This window comes from Dromiciops gliroides, chromosome 2, assembly GCF_019393635.1.
Source record: "Dromiciops gliroides isolate mDroGli1 chromosome 2, mDroGli1.pri, whole genome shotgun sequence".
Classification (NCBI taxonomy): domain Eukaryota; kingdom Metazoa; phylum Chordata; class Mammalia; order Microbiotheria; family Microbiotheriidae; genus Dromiciops; species Dromiciops gliroides.
In genome coordinates, this window is record NC_057862.1 from 465,387,380 (window position 1) to 465,404,990 (window position 17,611).

At 37.0% G+C, this 17,611-nt stretch overlaps 1 protein-coding gene across 1 annotated transcript in view; it reads right to left on the reverse strand.

The window, feature by feature from the left end:
- NUDCD3 (NudC domain containing 3) overlaps window positions 1-17,611 on the reverse strand; it is a 125,247-nt gene that overhangs the window by 34,782 nt on the left and 72,854 nt on the right. The window contains exon 3 of the mRNA XM_043988373.1: window positions 8,568-8,700. Coding sequence (XP_043844308.1) covers window positions 8,568-8,700 — 133 coding nt within the window. The remainder of the gene's footprint in view (window positions 1-8,567; window positions 8,701-17,611) is intronic.

Consider the following 17,611-nt stretch of genomic DNA (forward strand, 5'->3'; position numbering starts at 1 on the left):
AAGTGTTTTAAAATTTTATTCTAATGATCCATTCAAAAAAAGTTTCTCATACCTTCCCATCATTCTCCAAGAATCCACTCCCTATAACCTAGACAGAACAGGACAAAAATTTTATCAACTAAGTTGCTACAATTATTTCTCAGAAGTGTAACATGATCAATTTGAAATGAACTGTGGCTGACAGGCTTAACTTCAGAGAAGGGCTAAGAACAAGTGAGTCTAGATAGGTGATAACTCAAGAGGAAAAAAAGAACACAAGCTGGAAAAGACCTAGACATAAGATACCCTTACTCAGAAGTCTTAAGTGTGAAATGAAATCCTTTAAGATGATTAAAAAACTGAGACTGGGACTCAAAGAATTAAGTGTATAGTAGCAAAAATAAAACAAAAAACACATTAGATTTGAAGTCTGAAGACCAGGGATTAAGACATGTCTTGACCACTTAATAACTGAATGATTCTGGGCAAGTAACTTCAATTCAAGTGAACATTATTAAGGGCCTACTTAAGGGCACTTAATTTCACCTCTCTAAAGTCTCTATCCACTAATTTTAAGGAGGATACTACAATTTGAACTACCTTGCACATTCTTTGGAGAATCAAATGAGATGTTATCAGGTTATATAAAGTCCTTTTGTAAACTATAAACCACTATATAAATGCCAGCTAAAGAAGAAGAAAAAAAAATTAACTTGTTCAAAAGATGAAGAGAGACATAAAAATTTTCCCCTTTAAGGCACTAGTATAAATGAAATGAGAGCTTTCCTGAAAGCATCAATATCAATCCATTCAATGAACATTTATTAAATACCTACCAAATGCAAAGCTCTAAGAAAACAAATAGTAGCTACCTTCCAAGAGCTTATAATCTATTAAAATATCAAATAAATTAATTGCTTATGTGGAACATCACATGATAGGATCAGTTAATTAATAGTATTAGGAGCCATAAATACAGGGTTATTCTTAGATGAAAGGTCAAGATGTACCTCTTTAGGAAAGGTAATGACAAATATAAATGTAGGATTTCAAACGCTAGCCTAAGTCAATAAAGTAGCAATCATGTGAACAATATTCCAGATCAGAATTACACTGGAAAAAAGATTTACAACAGCAAACTTATAAATAAGAGGAAAAAGAAGCTGTAAGTTGATATCAATCTTAAATTGATTTATGATACCTAAAAAGGATACTCACCCCAATCAGTAAAAAACACTCCCACTTCTTAACTAGTATTTAAGGACAACTGTTAAGCAAAGTCACGTGCTTAGCACTTGATCCATATCATGTTCATCTACTGTCTTTTTCTTTTAAATTTTTTTTTAAGTGAGGCAATGCAGGTTAAGTGACTTGCCCAGGGTCACACAGTAAGTGTTAAGTGTCTGAGGCTGGATTTGAACTCAGGTCCTCCTAACTCCAGGGCTGGTGCTCTATCCACTGCACCACCTAGCTGCCCCCATCTACTAAGTCTTAACAATTTCTCAAAATTAGTGCTTCCCCCCTTTCTGAAGAGATCACAAAACCCATTGTTTCTTGGCATATCTTGGCCTGCAATAAAATACCAAAATCAACCTCTACATGGCTTATCTCTTCAAGTGCTGAGCTTCTGTATCATTCCTGATATATCAAGAGACTTGGATAAAGACTCTTCTTCCCTGGGAAGCCCCATACCTCAACTTTAAACTGCTCAGTCTATTGTAATAGTATTTTTTTGAACTTATCCCTTCTTCTCTAATTCTGCTATTGCCATCTCATTACCAGTCACCAGTACTATTGTAATGATCTTACTTTCTCAAAAGACTTAATTTTTCCCTTCTCATATGTCCTTCACACAGTTATCACATTAATATTCCTCATTTAAAGATTTGGACACATCAGTTCTTTGTTCAAAACCCTTCAAAGACTCCCAAAGTTCAGACTCAATGTGAGGTTTAAGGCCTTCCACAATCTGGCAAATTCCTTCATCTCTAGCATCATTTTATACTCTCCTTTCCTACATATTTAACATACAATAATAGCCATACCAGTATAGGCTTTCCGACCTACACATCTTTACCTATGATGGTTCCTATGCCTGCAAAGAACTGTACCCAGAGTTAAAAAGCAGAAGAGTAAGTTGGACAGCTTTCAGGAAATTTTACTTATACCCAAACTTCCCATAGCAACAAAGGCTGTCTTCTCAATACAAACTTTTTATTGGTGGTACTGTTTTAGTAGAAAAACCTGCTTCCAAATAACAAAATTTCCTGGAGAGACCAATGGAAAGGAGCCTAGTTGGGTATGAGCAATCTGCAATATAAAGCCAACAAGGGACTCCAAAGGATGGGTATAAATATAGCATCTGTGTCCTTGGGCAAGTCACTTAACCCTCATTGCCCTGCCCTCCCCCAAAATTAAATATACACACACGTCAATCATCAAGGAACCGTGTAACAAAAGGACAACAGTATAAATGAAATGGCTGAGTCTTGTGGTAAGGGCAATGGATAACAGATGCACTCCAGTTTGTGATGTTAGGAGAAAGTGAGAAAGGTCTATATTATATTGGGTAGACTCCACATAGTGAACTTTTAGCAGAAAGAGTGGGGAGCAATTGGTAAAATGATCAAAGGATATGAACAAGCAGTTTTCAGACAAAGAAATCAAAGCTATCTATAGTCATATAAAAATTTTGCTAAATCACTATTGCTCAGAAAAAATGTAAATTAAAACAACTCTGAGGTATCACCTCATACTTATCAGAGTAGAAAATATAAGAAAAAAGTAAAATATTAGATGTTGATGGGGATGTGGGAAAACTAGGACATTAATCCACTCTTGGTAGAGTTGTGAAAAGATCCAACCATTCTGGAGGGCTATAAAACTGTGCATACCCTTTGATCCAGCAATACCACTACTAGGTTTATATCCCAAAGACATCCCCCCAAAAGAGAAAAAGACCTATTTGTACAAAAATATTTATAGCCATTCTTTTTATGGTGGCTAAGAATTGGAAACCAAAGGAATATCCATCAATTGGGGAATGGCTAAACAAACTGTGGTGTATGATGGTGAGGGAATATTATTGTGCTATAAGAAATGACAAGCAGGATGATTTCAGAAAGGCCTAGAAAGACTTGTATGAACTGATGTGTAGTGAAGTGAGCAGAAGCAGAACATTGTACACAGAGACAGAAACACTGTTTGCAGAAGAACTGTGAATGACTTAACTATTTTCAGCAATACAATGATCCAAGACAATCCTAAAGGACTATTTATGAAACATACTATCCATCTCCAAAGAAAGAACTGATAATGATGGAAAAGACTGAAACATGCTATTTTTCGCTTTCTTTCATTTTTTTCTTTTATTCAAGTTTTATTGTACAAAATGACTAATAAGGTAATGTTTTACATAATCATACATATATAACCCATATCTGATTGCTTGCTGTCTAAGAGACGGGGGAGGGGAGGGAGGAAAGGAGGGATAAAAATTGGAACCCTAAACTATAAATAAAAATGCTTATTACTTAAAAAAAAAAAAGAATTGGAAAATCAAAGGAATGCCCATCAACTGGAGAATGGCTAAATAAACTGTGGTATATGACTGTGATGGAATATCACTGTGTTATAAGAAATGACAATCTGGAGGAAGGGCCGAGATGGCGGATTGAAATCAGGAAGCTGCCTGAGCTCTCCCAAATTTCCCTCAGAAACAACATGAAATTAAGTCTCTAAACGGATTCTGGAGCTACAAAACCTGCAAAAAGACAAAAGTGAAACCATCTTCTGACTTAAGATAACATAGAAGATCTTCAGAAAAGGTCTGTCTCACCTGGGTAAAAGGGGAGTGCAGCTCAGCACAGAGAGTGTCTGGGCAAACCAGCAAAAGGCTCTTCGTCACAGCACAGATCACCAGCTCAGCAAGCTAGTGCCAACAGCAGACCAGGTGTGAGGCCCCCAGCTGAAACACAGAAGGCAATCTGCCACCTCAGCCTGTTAGGCCCAAATAGGCTGCACCATTCCAGTACAATGAGCAACTGAGGCCTCAGAGCAGAAAGCCAGTGACTGGGCAAGCTGTAACCCAGGAAGAGCTCAACTTTAAAAGACATAAAAGAGGCTAAAATATGAATAAGAAACAGAAAAGAATGCTCACCACAGAAAATCACTATGGTGACAGAAACTCAGGATGACAATGTCTAAATGCCTACATGTGAAGCCTTAAATTGAGTTAAATTTATAAGAATGCAAGTCATTCCCCAATTGAGAAATGGTCAAAGGATATGAATAGGTAATTTTCAGATGAAGAAATCAAAGCTATCTATTGCCATATGAAAAAATGTTCTCAATCACTACTAATTAGAGAAATACAAATTAAAACTACTCAGGTATCACCTCACACTTATATGATTGGCTAATATCACAAAAAAGGAAAATCATAAATGTTGGAGAAGCTGTGGAAAAACTGGAACACTAATTCACTGTTGGTGGAGCTGTGAGCTGATCCAACCATTCTGGAGAGCAATTTGGAACCATGCCCAAAAGGCTATAAAACAGTGTATACCCTTTGACCCAGCAATACAACAACTAGGTTTATATCCCAGAGAGATCATAAAAAAGGGAAAAGGACCCACATATACAAAAATATTTATAGTTGCTCTTTTTGCAATGGCAAAGAATTGGAAACTGAGAGAATGCCCACCAATTGGGTGGTATATGAATGTAATGGAATACTATTGTGCTGTAAGAAATGATGGGACAGAAGGAAGGGTAGCTAGGTGGCACAGTGGATAAATCAACAGCCCTGGATTCAGGAGGATCTGAGTTCAAATCCAGCCTCAGACATTTGACACTTATTAGCTGTATGACCCTAGGCAAGTCACTTAACCCTCATTGCCCTGCAAGAAAAAAAAACAAAACACAACAAACAAACAAAACCCTACAAAGAAAAAAAAGGAATGATAAATGGATTTCAGAAAACCCTGGAAAGACTTACATGAATTGATGCTGGGTGAAATGAGCAGAACCAGGAGAACATTGTACACAGGAACAGTATCACTGTGTGATGATCAACTGTTAGATCATTATATTGCTGAGAAAAGTTAAGTGTGTTAGCACAGTGCCAAAAGACTTTGGATGGAAAATGCTCTCCACATTCTAAAAAAGAACTCTAGAGTCTGAATGGAGATTGAAGCATACTATTTTCACTTTTGTTAGTTTTTGTTGTTGTTGTTTATTCTTTCTTGTGGTTTTTCCCCCTTTTGTTCTGATTCTTCTTACAACATGACTAATGTGGAAATATATTTAACATGATTGTAATGTATAACCTATATCAGATTGCAAGCTTGTTTCTGGAGGGGGGAGGGAAGGGAGAGTGGGAGAAAAATTTAGAACTCAAAAAAAATCTTTACATGTAATTGGAAAAAAAATCTTAAAAAAAAAAATAAAATGACAAACAAGACATTTCAGAAAGGCCTGGAAAGACTTATATGAACTGATGTATGGCAAAGTGAGCAGAACCAGGAGAACATTGTACACAGTGACAGCAATATTCTTTGATGAAGAACTGTGAATGACTTAACTATTCTCAGCAATACAATGATCCAAAGGACTAATGATAAAGCATACTATCCATCTCCAAAGAAAGAAGGGATATTGATTGAACAGACTGAGGCACGCTATTTTTTACTTTCTTTCATTTTTTTATTCAAGTTTTCTTATACAAAATGACTAATGGTAATGTTTTACATAATTGCACATACATAACCTCAATCTGGTTGCTTATTACCTCAGGGAGGGGGAGGGGAGAAAGGAAAGGAGAGATAGAATTTGGAACTCAAAACTTTAAATAAGGGGGCAGCTAGATGGCGCAGTGGATAAGCACCGGCCCTGGATTCAGGAGTACCTGAGTTCAAATCCGGCCTCAGACACTTACTAGCTGTGTGACCCTGGGCAAGTCACATTGCCCTGCTAAAATTAAAAAAAAAAAAACTTTAAATAAAAATGTTTATTATTTAAAAACATTTTAAAAAAATAAAGTCTATCTGGAGCAGGAAAAAAAAAAGAAAGAATTCTGCATCATGGATGAAGAACTCCCACATTGCAAATCCACTTGTAAACATTCATGTTACACTCCCTTAACAGTAAAACTGAAATCTACATAGTTTTAAAGGTTTCAAAGCACTTTACACACATTATCTTGCTAGGTCTTCATAATAGTACCATAAAAATACATACTAATATTTCCATTTTATAGATAAGGAAATTGAGTCCCAAAAATGTTATGTGATTTGTCTATCATCAATAGAGCTTATAAGAGTCAAAGCCAGGATCGGAATCCAGGTCTCCTTGACTGTTAAGTCCAAATCCAACAGTATTTCTACTGTGCTGCATTGAATCTATATTAGGTCATGGTATGGGTGGATTGGGGCATGTGGGGGGGGGGGGGTAGATATGGTTATGGGTCAAGTTTTTCTACACTTAATAGGACAGTGAAGGAAAACAATGCTGAAAGACTTTAGACTCTGTTGCAACAGCCAATCATAAGTTCAGAAGACTGGAAGTAAAACATGCTCTTGACTCTTGGCAGAAGGGTTGTGGACTAAAAGTAGTATGGAATGAGGCATACAATTTCAGGCATGTCCAATGTATTGATTTGTTTTGCTTGACAAAAGTAAACACTACAACTTTGAGGGTTCTAGTGGGGATGGGAAGTAACAGTGACATTAAAAAGAAACAGCATGGGCAGCTAGGTGGCACAGTGGATAGAGCCCAGGCCCTGGATTCAGGAGGACCTGAGTTCAAATCCAGTCTCAGACACTTGACACTTACTAGCTGTATGACCCTGGGCAAGTCACTTAACCCCAATTGCCTCACAAAACAAACAAACAAACCAAACAAAAACAAAAGAAACAGCACAGATAAAATGTTTCTAAAGAAAAACTTTGTATTACATTAGAATAAAATAGAATATTAATGTTTGTTGAATTGACTGATCTCTTTAATGATATAGGCCAAAGAACAAGTAAATGAGAAATCCTATATGCTGTTTATGGAGGGAGAGGGAAGGGAATGGGTTTAACCAAACTTTCAAATGAGATGCTAGAAGTCTGGATAGAATCTGGAAGGCAGACATCAGGTCAGAATACTAGTTCTAATCAAGTCAATGAGATTTTTCAGCAGCAGTAGCCAGAAATAGTAATAATAATTTATTTAACTGCAAATTATCTATATCACACAGAATAAGATCAAAGAACAATGATTTATTCAGATATTATCTACTAGACTGAATAGGTCCCTGTAAAAATCATTGACTACTACAATTCAAGAAACTAGCAACTGGCTGGATATGTGAATAAAGGAGTCAAAGATTATTTCAAGATTAAAAGCATGCAAGACTGGGACAGCTAGGTGGTGCAGTGAATAGAGCACCAGCCCTGGATTCAGGAGGACCTGAGTTCGAATTCGGTCTCAGACAGGGAAAGGAAGGGAGTAAGTTCTGCCTTATATATTTTCAGTTTAAGGTGCCAGTGAGATATCCAGGTGCATTTGAGAATGCATTTGAGAAAGTAAGTGAACCTCAGGAAAACAGGTCAGGAATATATACATGTATCTGCAAAGTACAGAGAAAACCAAGTTTTTCTTTAAAGGGATAAAAACACATGTAAATGCCAAGTACAGTTTACTTAATACATTTATAATATACATGTAGTATGTTTACAATACCTGAAAATATCGATAAACATTCAATTAAATTTGGAAATATAAATTAAACAGTGTTCTTTCTAGGGAAGAAAAAATGATTTCAAGGAAGTATTAACAACCAACAAGAATGTATGTTACCCGAAAGCTATAAAGTTCTATAAGTAACAGCAAGGAAATACAGTGAAAGAGGTAAAATATATTCTTGGGTAGAAAAAAAAATTTAAGTAGAAAAATAAAGTAATAGATCAATAAAGTTCCACAGCCTACTTACTTCTAAAATAACATTACCCCAGGATGTTTGTGAGTAACAGACTTTTTCCTTAGCAGAACAGATAACCACTGGATCACATCTTCATTAGGTGAACATAAAAGATGCAGGAGCAGCTAGGCGGCAAAGCAGATAGAGCACTGCCCCTGGAGTCAGGAGGAGCAGAGTTCAAATCCATCTCATGCACTTACTAGCTGTGTGACCCTGGGCAAGTCACTTAACCCTGATTGCCTCAAACATCCTGGGCCATTTCCAGTCGTCCTGGTATATAGCTTGCCACTGCACCCAGATGGCTTTGGAGAAGAGAGTGAGGCTGGTGACTCTGCACAGCTCTCCCTCACTTTAAGTCATGACATCACCTCCCAATGTCATGGTACTCTTTGAGAATGAAGGACAAAAAAAGATGACAAACATCAACAATAAAAGATGCACTCTGTCTCACATGATGCTCTGCTAGCCTAACTTCTACAAAATTTAAAGTGCTACCTTTGATTAAGTAAAGGTTATATATCACCCTTGAAGTAACAAGTAGTCACTGTGCCAGTCATATGGGAAATGAGGGACTGACAAATACAAAATCCATCTGTGACTAAGAAGCTCTAATGCTTATTACCTGCTTTCCTTTCAGGACATGCTTGGGCACAGGCACCTTAACCTCCAGGTCACTGTAGTCTTGAGACCAGGTGTAGTTCTCACGTACAGCACCATTGTAACTGTCGGGGTTTTTCTGGAACTGCTCCTGTCTCCTAGGGAAGAACAAAAAACTTAAAATGCCAACTTATCCATACAGATAGGATACAAAAATAAGGATAAAGTTTAACTGCCCACCATTTTTAAAAAGCCAGAAAAAAAAAGATTTAAAAGATGTTTTTTTTTAAGTGAGGCAATTGGGGTTAAGTGACTTGCCCAGGGTCACACAGCTAGTAAGTGTTAAGTGTCTAAGGCCAGGTTTGAACTCAGGTACTCCTGACTCCAGGGCCGGTGCCCTATCCACTGCGCCACCTAGCTGCCCCTAAAAGATGTTTTAAAACTGAGAAGGGAATGATCAAGTCAGATTTAATTTATGTTTAGAAATTTGCTCTTTATGGCCAGTTTCTTTTCTGATAATCCTATTTAGATCATGTGTCTCCAAGAAGAACACCGAGACAGAGGAAAATGTCAGAAGGAACTGAAAGGAATATAATACCCTCTCGTTTTACAATATAAGCAGCAACCATAGTCAAAACTACTTCTTAACCCTTTTAAGTCCCCACAAAGACTTAAAAATTGAGCTTGCTTAATTAAGTACAATGCTTTTACTAATAAAATATCTAGTGTTTATTTTCTTACAAAATGCTCAGCTCAATAAGGGGAGGAAAGCAAGAAAACTTTGTCACTACTGCCAAATTTTAAACCTATACCAAACATTTAGGAACCTCTACTTCTTCTTAACAATTATATCAGTGATATTCTGATGTGAGAATTCATTATCATTGTGATGATATGGAAAACATGCCTACAATGAAAGCTTAAAATTAACTCAATGTGAGTTGGGAGAAGAATAATGCACAGAAAACACTATTTTTAAACAGTATAGGAAATCTGAAAACTAAAACTAAATATGAGCATAAAAGCCCAATAAAGAGCCCAAAAGGTAATATTTATTTAAATGTTGTCTGTAAAATTACCTAAAAATTAGTACAATGCTATGCTAAACACTATAAAGAAATAAACATAATCCCAGCACCATGAGTTTATGGTCTAAATTAGACACAAAGACAAAATGATTATGGAGGAGAAAACACTAATGCATACCCAAGATTACAACAAAGATAACTCTCCAGACTCAGTGGCCCTGATACTCTCAGAGGATGTCTCAGGTACACAAGCAAGGTGGCATGTGAGCAGCTGTTTACTGTTATTAAACAAATAACTATATTGTCCCACAGCATCTACAAAGAGGACCTTAACTTCTACCACACAGATAATCACTAGATGGGTCCTTTACTATGCTTGCATATTAGGTCTCAGTGGAAAGAAAGAGTACCACATACAAGTCCTCTTGAGCCAATGCTTCTGAAAATGGAAAGAATGTATTTTTGGGGGGGAAAAGGGTAGAAAAATAATAAGTACCAACTTGCCAAATGAATTCCAGCTGTAAGGGTCACTGTGAGAAAATACAAGAATAGAATGAAAGAAAAAAGAATGAAACTGATCATCAGAAAGTTTCTGGAGTGCAAAGAAAAGAGGTCATAGAGGAAAAGAAAATAGGTTACGAATAATCTGATGATTTGAAGGTCAGAAGAAATACACATTTAAAATAGAAAGCAGGGAAAAATCAATGGAAAGACATAAAATGAAGGAGCGCAAGGAGTCTGAGTATAATGATAGTGGACCAAAAAGATTAGCTAAAACAGCAATAACTACCACAGCCTTTTCTCAAAACCTCTCTGTTTCAAGTCTGTGATGAATTTAGTTCTCTTGAATATTTACATACTCTTTCTTTTTACAGCACTGTGCTAAGCACTCAAGATCCAAACAGAAAAAGAAGATAGTCCTTGCTCTCAAGAAGTTCATACTCTAACTGGAGTTCAGCTACACGTCTAGTAGAAAGGCAGGAAAGACCCTAAGACGGCAAGGCCCAAGAGTCCTTAAGATGCAAAGTGATGTTTGTCTCACAGGAGTGGTCTACCATGAGTAGGAAGAAGGAGTGGTCTTAAAAGTCAAAGTAGAAAGGGGATTTGGGGGTCTCTCATAGCCAGGATGGGAAAGGGGAAATGGAATTAATCCACCTATATAGATAAGCTGGCAGGAAGGCTAAAATCATGCTCTTTTGTCAGAAAAAAGTGAGGGCAGTCCCAATTTAGTACCAGCCTGTTTAGGCTGGGATTTTCTGGGCTACCCTGGATGGGATCTAGGACGTGGAGAAGGGCAAAATGCTGATTCTCATAACAATATTGTGAGGTAGTTAGAGCAATAATTATTATTTCAAATCAAATGAAATGAAAATCTATTTAAAGACACTTTGCAAATCTTAAAGCCCTATACAAATTCCAGTTGGGTGGAGGGTATAATTAAAGAAATCTTTTTTTTTTTTTAAAGAAATCTTACATTATAAATTATTTTATTTAAAAGTACTCCTTGGGGCAGCTAGGTGGCGCAGTGGATAGAGCACCAGCCCTGGAGTCAGGAGTACCTGAGTTCAAATCCAGCCTCAGACACTTAACACTTACTAGCTGTGTGACCCTGGGCAAGTCACTTAACCCCAATTGCCTCACTAAAAAAAAAAAATACTCCTCTCTTGCTATAAAACAAATTTAATATTCAATGCAAGCAATTTAACATGAAATAAAAACTTGGAAACTGAAAGGGTAAAACACCCTTAATTTCAGTGAAACAACTATATAGTTGTTTTTTCATCCTTTTTCAGGTTCTCTTTGGGAAGAGGAAGCAGTGGGCTTGGTTCTACCAGGATAGAACAATAAGGATTTCCAACACAGAAGCATTTTGATAGATGATAGGGTGTTGGTAAGGGACAGGGAGGATTACTGACTGCTCATTACCTTCTATGGATATCTCACCACTCCGACCTTCCTAAGGATGTCAATGGACACAATAGCTATGTGAATCCTTTCTATGAGAGGCAGTGTGATAATGTGGAGACAGTACTGGTTTGGAGTCAGAAAGACCCAGGTTTTCAACCTTGTCTCTCAACAGTCATTGTTGTTATTATTTCTACTTTTCAGGTGATGAAATGAACGAAGATAGAAGGGTCTTGTCCAAGTTAGGACAGCTGGCTTACCATCCAATTTTCCAGATCCCTACTCCAGTGCACTTTTCATTGTAACAAACTATCTCTGAACCTTCTAAACATCTTACTTCAAGTTTAGGAACTGATGTAATATAATCCTTGTTGAACAAAAGATGGGATAAAAGGGTGCATGAAGTTGAGGAAGCTGTAGAAAGGTTGAAAATGGACATGGAAATATAGTAATCTGAAGAAAAAGGAAGAGGATGGTAGAAAGGGGCCCTGGGAAAAACATTTTAAATATACAGTCAGTGTAGTCCTTTATTTTTAAGTTAACTAGAACAACCTGCCCTATTTTATTTGGGGGGAAGCAACCACAGAACAATGGGAAGTATCATTTCAGTTCCTTCATGCCTGGGGAAGTGATGATGTGTTGATCGCTAAATAAGAATTATGCTAGGTCCAACTCTAAGACCTTCTATTGCTCTGCATCCCAGTTCTCCTTAGGAATACTCTGGAACAAGAGAATCACTGATAAAACTGAATAATCAGTAGCAACTTGCTATACTTTTTTAAAAAATCCTCCAAATCCACATTCTCTTTAAATAAAACTGTTTATTTAAAGAATACACAATGTAAAAATAAACCTCCATTTATTTTTTGGCTCCTGTCATTTGCAGGTGGTTCTGAAATCAACCACTTTCCCCATTCACATTAAAGCTACAATCTGCTATGAGAACTTCAGTTACCACTCCAGCTGTTAGTCCATGAAAAGAAAAAGGCAGTGAATAACCTCCTACAAAGTTGCTTGGGGGTGGGGGCCCCCCACAGGGGAGGAAGGAAGTTCAGAGTTAGGAAAGAGAAGCTCTACCATGAAGGGTGGGAATGAAAATGAGTCACAGTAGTAGCCAGTAGTCAGATGGAGTAGATTTTAATTCTTATTACCTCAACTGAGGTAACAGAGTTCTAAACATATTCAGATTTGAAGAACCCATACTGCCTATCTCTTTGGACAACCACGGTCCCTTTGTTTCCATGGTGACAAGAGTGACACAAAAGTATATAGATGTTCCCTCTCCCCCCATAATTGCACCTTGTTGATAACAGCACTTAACCTCCAAGAATCAGGGAATGTTCAATTCCAAAAACACCTGCAGATAATAAGAACCAAAAGGTCAGGGAAAAATCCATAATAACAGAGGGGAAGCAAAGCTACCACAAAAATGGTCATATTCAGTACCTTCTCTGCTAATGCATATGATAATTCAGAAGGACAGAAATAGACACTTACTACTGACAACTCACACATCTTCTATCATAATCGGTCAGGTATGCAAACACCTGACCGAGTCTGATTATCTTGAGAAATATCCAGGATGAAATTTCATCAATGGCTCACCATGACATTACTATACTGATATTATCAGCTAAATGTTTTCTTTCATTCTCTTAAAAAAAATTTAAAATTTATTTTCAATTTATGGGATAAAACAAACATTTCCATATATGGTATAATTTTTTAAAAAAAGATTGCACATGAACCTGAAAATATATTACATAAAACTTGCTATTCTTTTTAACTATATGAAAATTTTTTAATTTTTTCTTCCCTTGCCACTCTCCCTCCCCACAAGCTACCAGCAGACACAAATGTGAGTAGAAAAATGTGTGTGTGTATGCACACACATACATATAAATGTAAAAATCATTCCATACATACTTCTATTTATCAGTTATTTTTCTGGATGCAGATAGTATCTTCCTTCATCGGTCCATTGTAATTAATTTGGGTATTTATAATTGTCAAAATTATTTGCTCAAAGTTGTTTTTAAAACAATATTGCTGTTACTATTTACAATGTTTTCTTGGTTCTGTTCATTTTACTCTATTTCATGCAAAAAAAATTTTATAGGCAGTTTATCAGATAAAGCTCTCTCATCTCTCAAAAGGTTAACTGTCAAATCTATAAGAATATGAGTCATTCCTTAATTAATAAATGGTCAGGGCAGCTAGGTGGCACTGTGGATAGAGTACCGGCCCTGGATTCCGGAGGACCTGAGTTCAAATCCGGCCTCAGACACTTAACAATTACTAGCTGTGTGACCCTAGGCAAGTCACTTAACCCCAAGTGCCTCACCAAAAAACAAAAAACAAACCCAAAAAATGGTCAAAAGATATGAATAGGCAGTTTTCCAATGAAGAAATCAAAACAATTTATAGTTATATGAAAAAATGCTCTAAATCATTACTGATTAGAGAAATGTGAATTAAAACAATCATGAGACATCATTTTATACCCATCAGACAAGTTAAAATGATTGAAAGTGAAAGCAACAAATATTACAGGGCATGTGGAAAAATTAGGACACTAATTCATTGTTGGTGGAACTGTAAACAGATCCAACCATTTTGAAGAGCAATTTGGAATTATACCCAAAGAATTATTAAAATGCCTACATCCTTTGACCCAGCAATACCACTACTAAGTCTATTCCAAAGATGATTAGGAGAAAAGGAAAAGAAGCTAGATGCTCTAAAACTTTATGGTGGCAAAGAACTGGAAATTGTGGAGATGCCCATAAATTGGGGAGTGGCTGAACAGATTATGGTATACGATTGTGATGGAATACAACACAGTGCTTTAAGAAATAATGAGCTGGGGCAGCTAGATGGCTCAGTGGATAGAGCACCAGCCCTGGAGTCAGGAGTACCTGAGTTCAAATCCAGCTTCAGACACTTAACACTTACTAGCTGTGTGACCCTGGGCAAGTCACTTAACCCCAATTGCCTCACTAAAAAAAAAAAAAAAAAAAAGAATGAGCTGGGGCAGCTAGGTGGCGCAGTGGATAAAGCACTGGCCCTGAATTCAGAAGGACCTGAGTTCAAAGCCAGCCTCAGACACTTGACACTTACTAGCTGTGTGACCCTGGGCAAGTCACTTAACCCCCATTGCCCCCCCCCCCAAACAAAACAAAAATAATGAGCTCAATGATCTTAGGAAAACATGAAAAGACTTTCATTCTCCTTTTAAGTACTACAAGAATACTAACCCCCTTCAGGACTCCTGGTAACAAGCTGCTGAATATTTAAAAAGCAAGGTTGTAAAGGTACAATCATAATAGGGACCCAGTAGCAACAGATTTTTGTTCAGATGACTAGAAACCTAGCAGCTACCATCTTCCTTTTTGAAGAGGATAAATACATACTTATTTTTGCTTTCAATGGCAAAGGGGATCAATGTTACCTGACTACCAGGAGATTAGTAGTGATGAGGCAAAACAGAGGTATTTTGAAGAATACAGATGATGGGGTGGGAGGTTTATCAGTCTCTACAGATCTCACTACTTGGCTTTCCTAAGGATATTTAAGGGCATATAAGAGGATATATAAAAAGTCTTCTATGAGAAGTATAACAAAATGGATAGAGTGCTAATTGAAGTAAGAAAGTTCTGGGTTTAAAATCCTGTCTCTGATATAAGTTATATGACCATAGATAAGTCCCTTAACTTCTCTTTTAATTGCTCTTTCCTCATCTGAAAAATGGCAATAATAATACCTGTGGTATTTATATCAAAGAGTTAGCCTGTGGTAAAAATGAGATAATACAAAGCATTCTGTAAACCTTAAAGCCCTATAAGTGTCAGTTTTGGTGGTGTAATTATTTGCATTTTCAAGGGATGAAACGGACACGGAGGTTAAGGCTATTTCCCAAATTAGTGAGACAGGTAGACATAGTGTCCAGGTTTCCAGATTCCTAGTTCAGTGCTCTTTTCATTGTAATACATTTTCTGAGTACTTTCTATACCTCTTACTTTAGGATCAGTGTCTTATAATCTGTGTCAAACAATAGAATAGGATAAAAGATGGACACAGTGTTGAGGTGGATGCAAAAAGCTAAAAACTATGATAAAAAGCAGGTAATATAAAAAGAAAGGAAAAAGAAAAGAAACGGGCAGAACATTTTTAACATACCAATTAATGCAATTTTTTATTTAAAGTGAACTGGTACCAACCTACTTTTTAAAATTGGAGGTGGAAGGCGACTACATAAACATCAGCTACTACTACTATTATTTGGGTTTTTAAAATTTTTTTATTTTAGTGAGGCAATTGGGGTTAAGTGACTTGCCCAGGGTCACACAGTTAATAAGTGTCAAGTGTCTGAAGCCAGATTTGAACTCAGGTACTCCTGACTCCAGGGTCGGTGCTCTATCCACTGCACCACCTAGCTGCCCCTACTACTACTATTATTATCAGCACTGGTGACTATATTTTAACCACTGCTAGCAACTAAATTATGAGAAGTATATTATTTGTATTATGGGTAATCGGCTTTCATGGGCACATTTCTTTTAAAAATAGCAAAATCAAAGGTGAAAAGACTACTTTGATACTGAAAGAGATTATTGCATCTCATCAGTATGAGCACTCCTTTACAACCACTCCAATGTAATAAGAAAAAGAATAGTCTACTAGAAAAACTTATTACTTGTACCAGTGGGTTCTCAAGAGGAAATTTTATGGGAAAAGGAGGAATCATGAATATTAATCGTTCACATTTACATAATATTTTAAGGTTTATATACATTATCTTATTTGATCCTCATAACAACTCAGTGAAGTAGGTACTATTATTATATCCCTTTTAGAGATGAAGATGAATGAGAGCGAAACTGGAGAGGAGCCAAGGGAATCAGCACCAGTAAAAATGTCAGTGGTAGGGAAAGAGAGTATACCTACCCCCCACAACTTTTTCTTCTGGCTCCCTTAAATTCTTTTGTACATCAAGCCCTGAACTCTATACAAGCACTCTCAATGCTCTTCCCACTTTCCCATTTCCTTAGCCTATCTCAATTTGCCTTCCTTCTCTCACCACACAGCCCTCTCTATTCACTGCCATCAGTGAAACTAGACTATAAGTACATTCCCAGTTAGATGATTAAAGGCCATTTTATTAAGTAACCTGAGTCCAAACTTGTCTGTCTTTAGCCAAATGAGGAAAGAAACACTAAATCATGTCAAAAATAGTTATTTGATAAAAGTAAAGTTTTTTGTGTTTTGTTTTTTAACAAGGAGACTAAATTAAATGGCCTCTCAGGTCCCTTCAACTTTGTAAAAGCAGAGGCTACCAAATGCAAATGCTAAATACTGAGAATTTACAGAAACCAGAAAGATTTGTAAGAAAAGTGAAGAAAGCAGAGCCAAAAGAATACACAATGCAACAGAGGCAGCTAGGTGGCACAGTGGATAAAGCACCAGCCCTGAATTTGGGAGGGCCTGAGTTCAAATCCGGCCTCAGACACTTGACACATACTAGCCTGTGTGACCCTGGACAAGTCACTTAACCCCAATTTGCCTCACCAAAAAAAGAAGACGACAACACTAAAAGGCTGTCGAAGAAACTAAGGTCAAATATAACAAACACAATTGGTAATAAACTATCAAAGTTAACCACCTTAAATCTTCCTTTCTAAGTTGTTAAACTATGACAATGGAAAGCAACATGTGTTACAATTTACAATCATCCTTTTAGGTGTGTAATTTAAGATTCTAAATGTGGATTCTAATGTGTTCCCCCAGTTTGGGGGAAACTGACTAAAAATCACTGATAAAACGAGTTTAGGTTTTTAAGGGTTTATTGGAAAATAGAAAGAAAAAGATTGAGAACAGAATTCTAACAGCCTGGCATTCCTATCTTTCCTCAAATTTCCTGTGAAGTCCTCTGCCGCCACCACCATCAAGTCCGGAAGCCAAAAAGGCCAGCGCTCTCTACGCAGGCTCCCTTTCCTCCTTCCTGTCTCCTCCCAGACCATAGGAGGCTCCTCCAGTTGATTGGCTGGTAGACTTGATAGACAGCACCCATGAGCAAATGTCATTTCCTGACGCCAAGGAAAAGCCACAATGCCTCTGAGGCATTTTCCTCATGGTG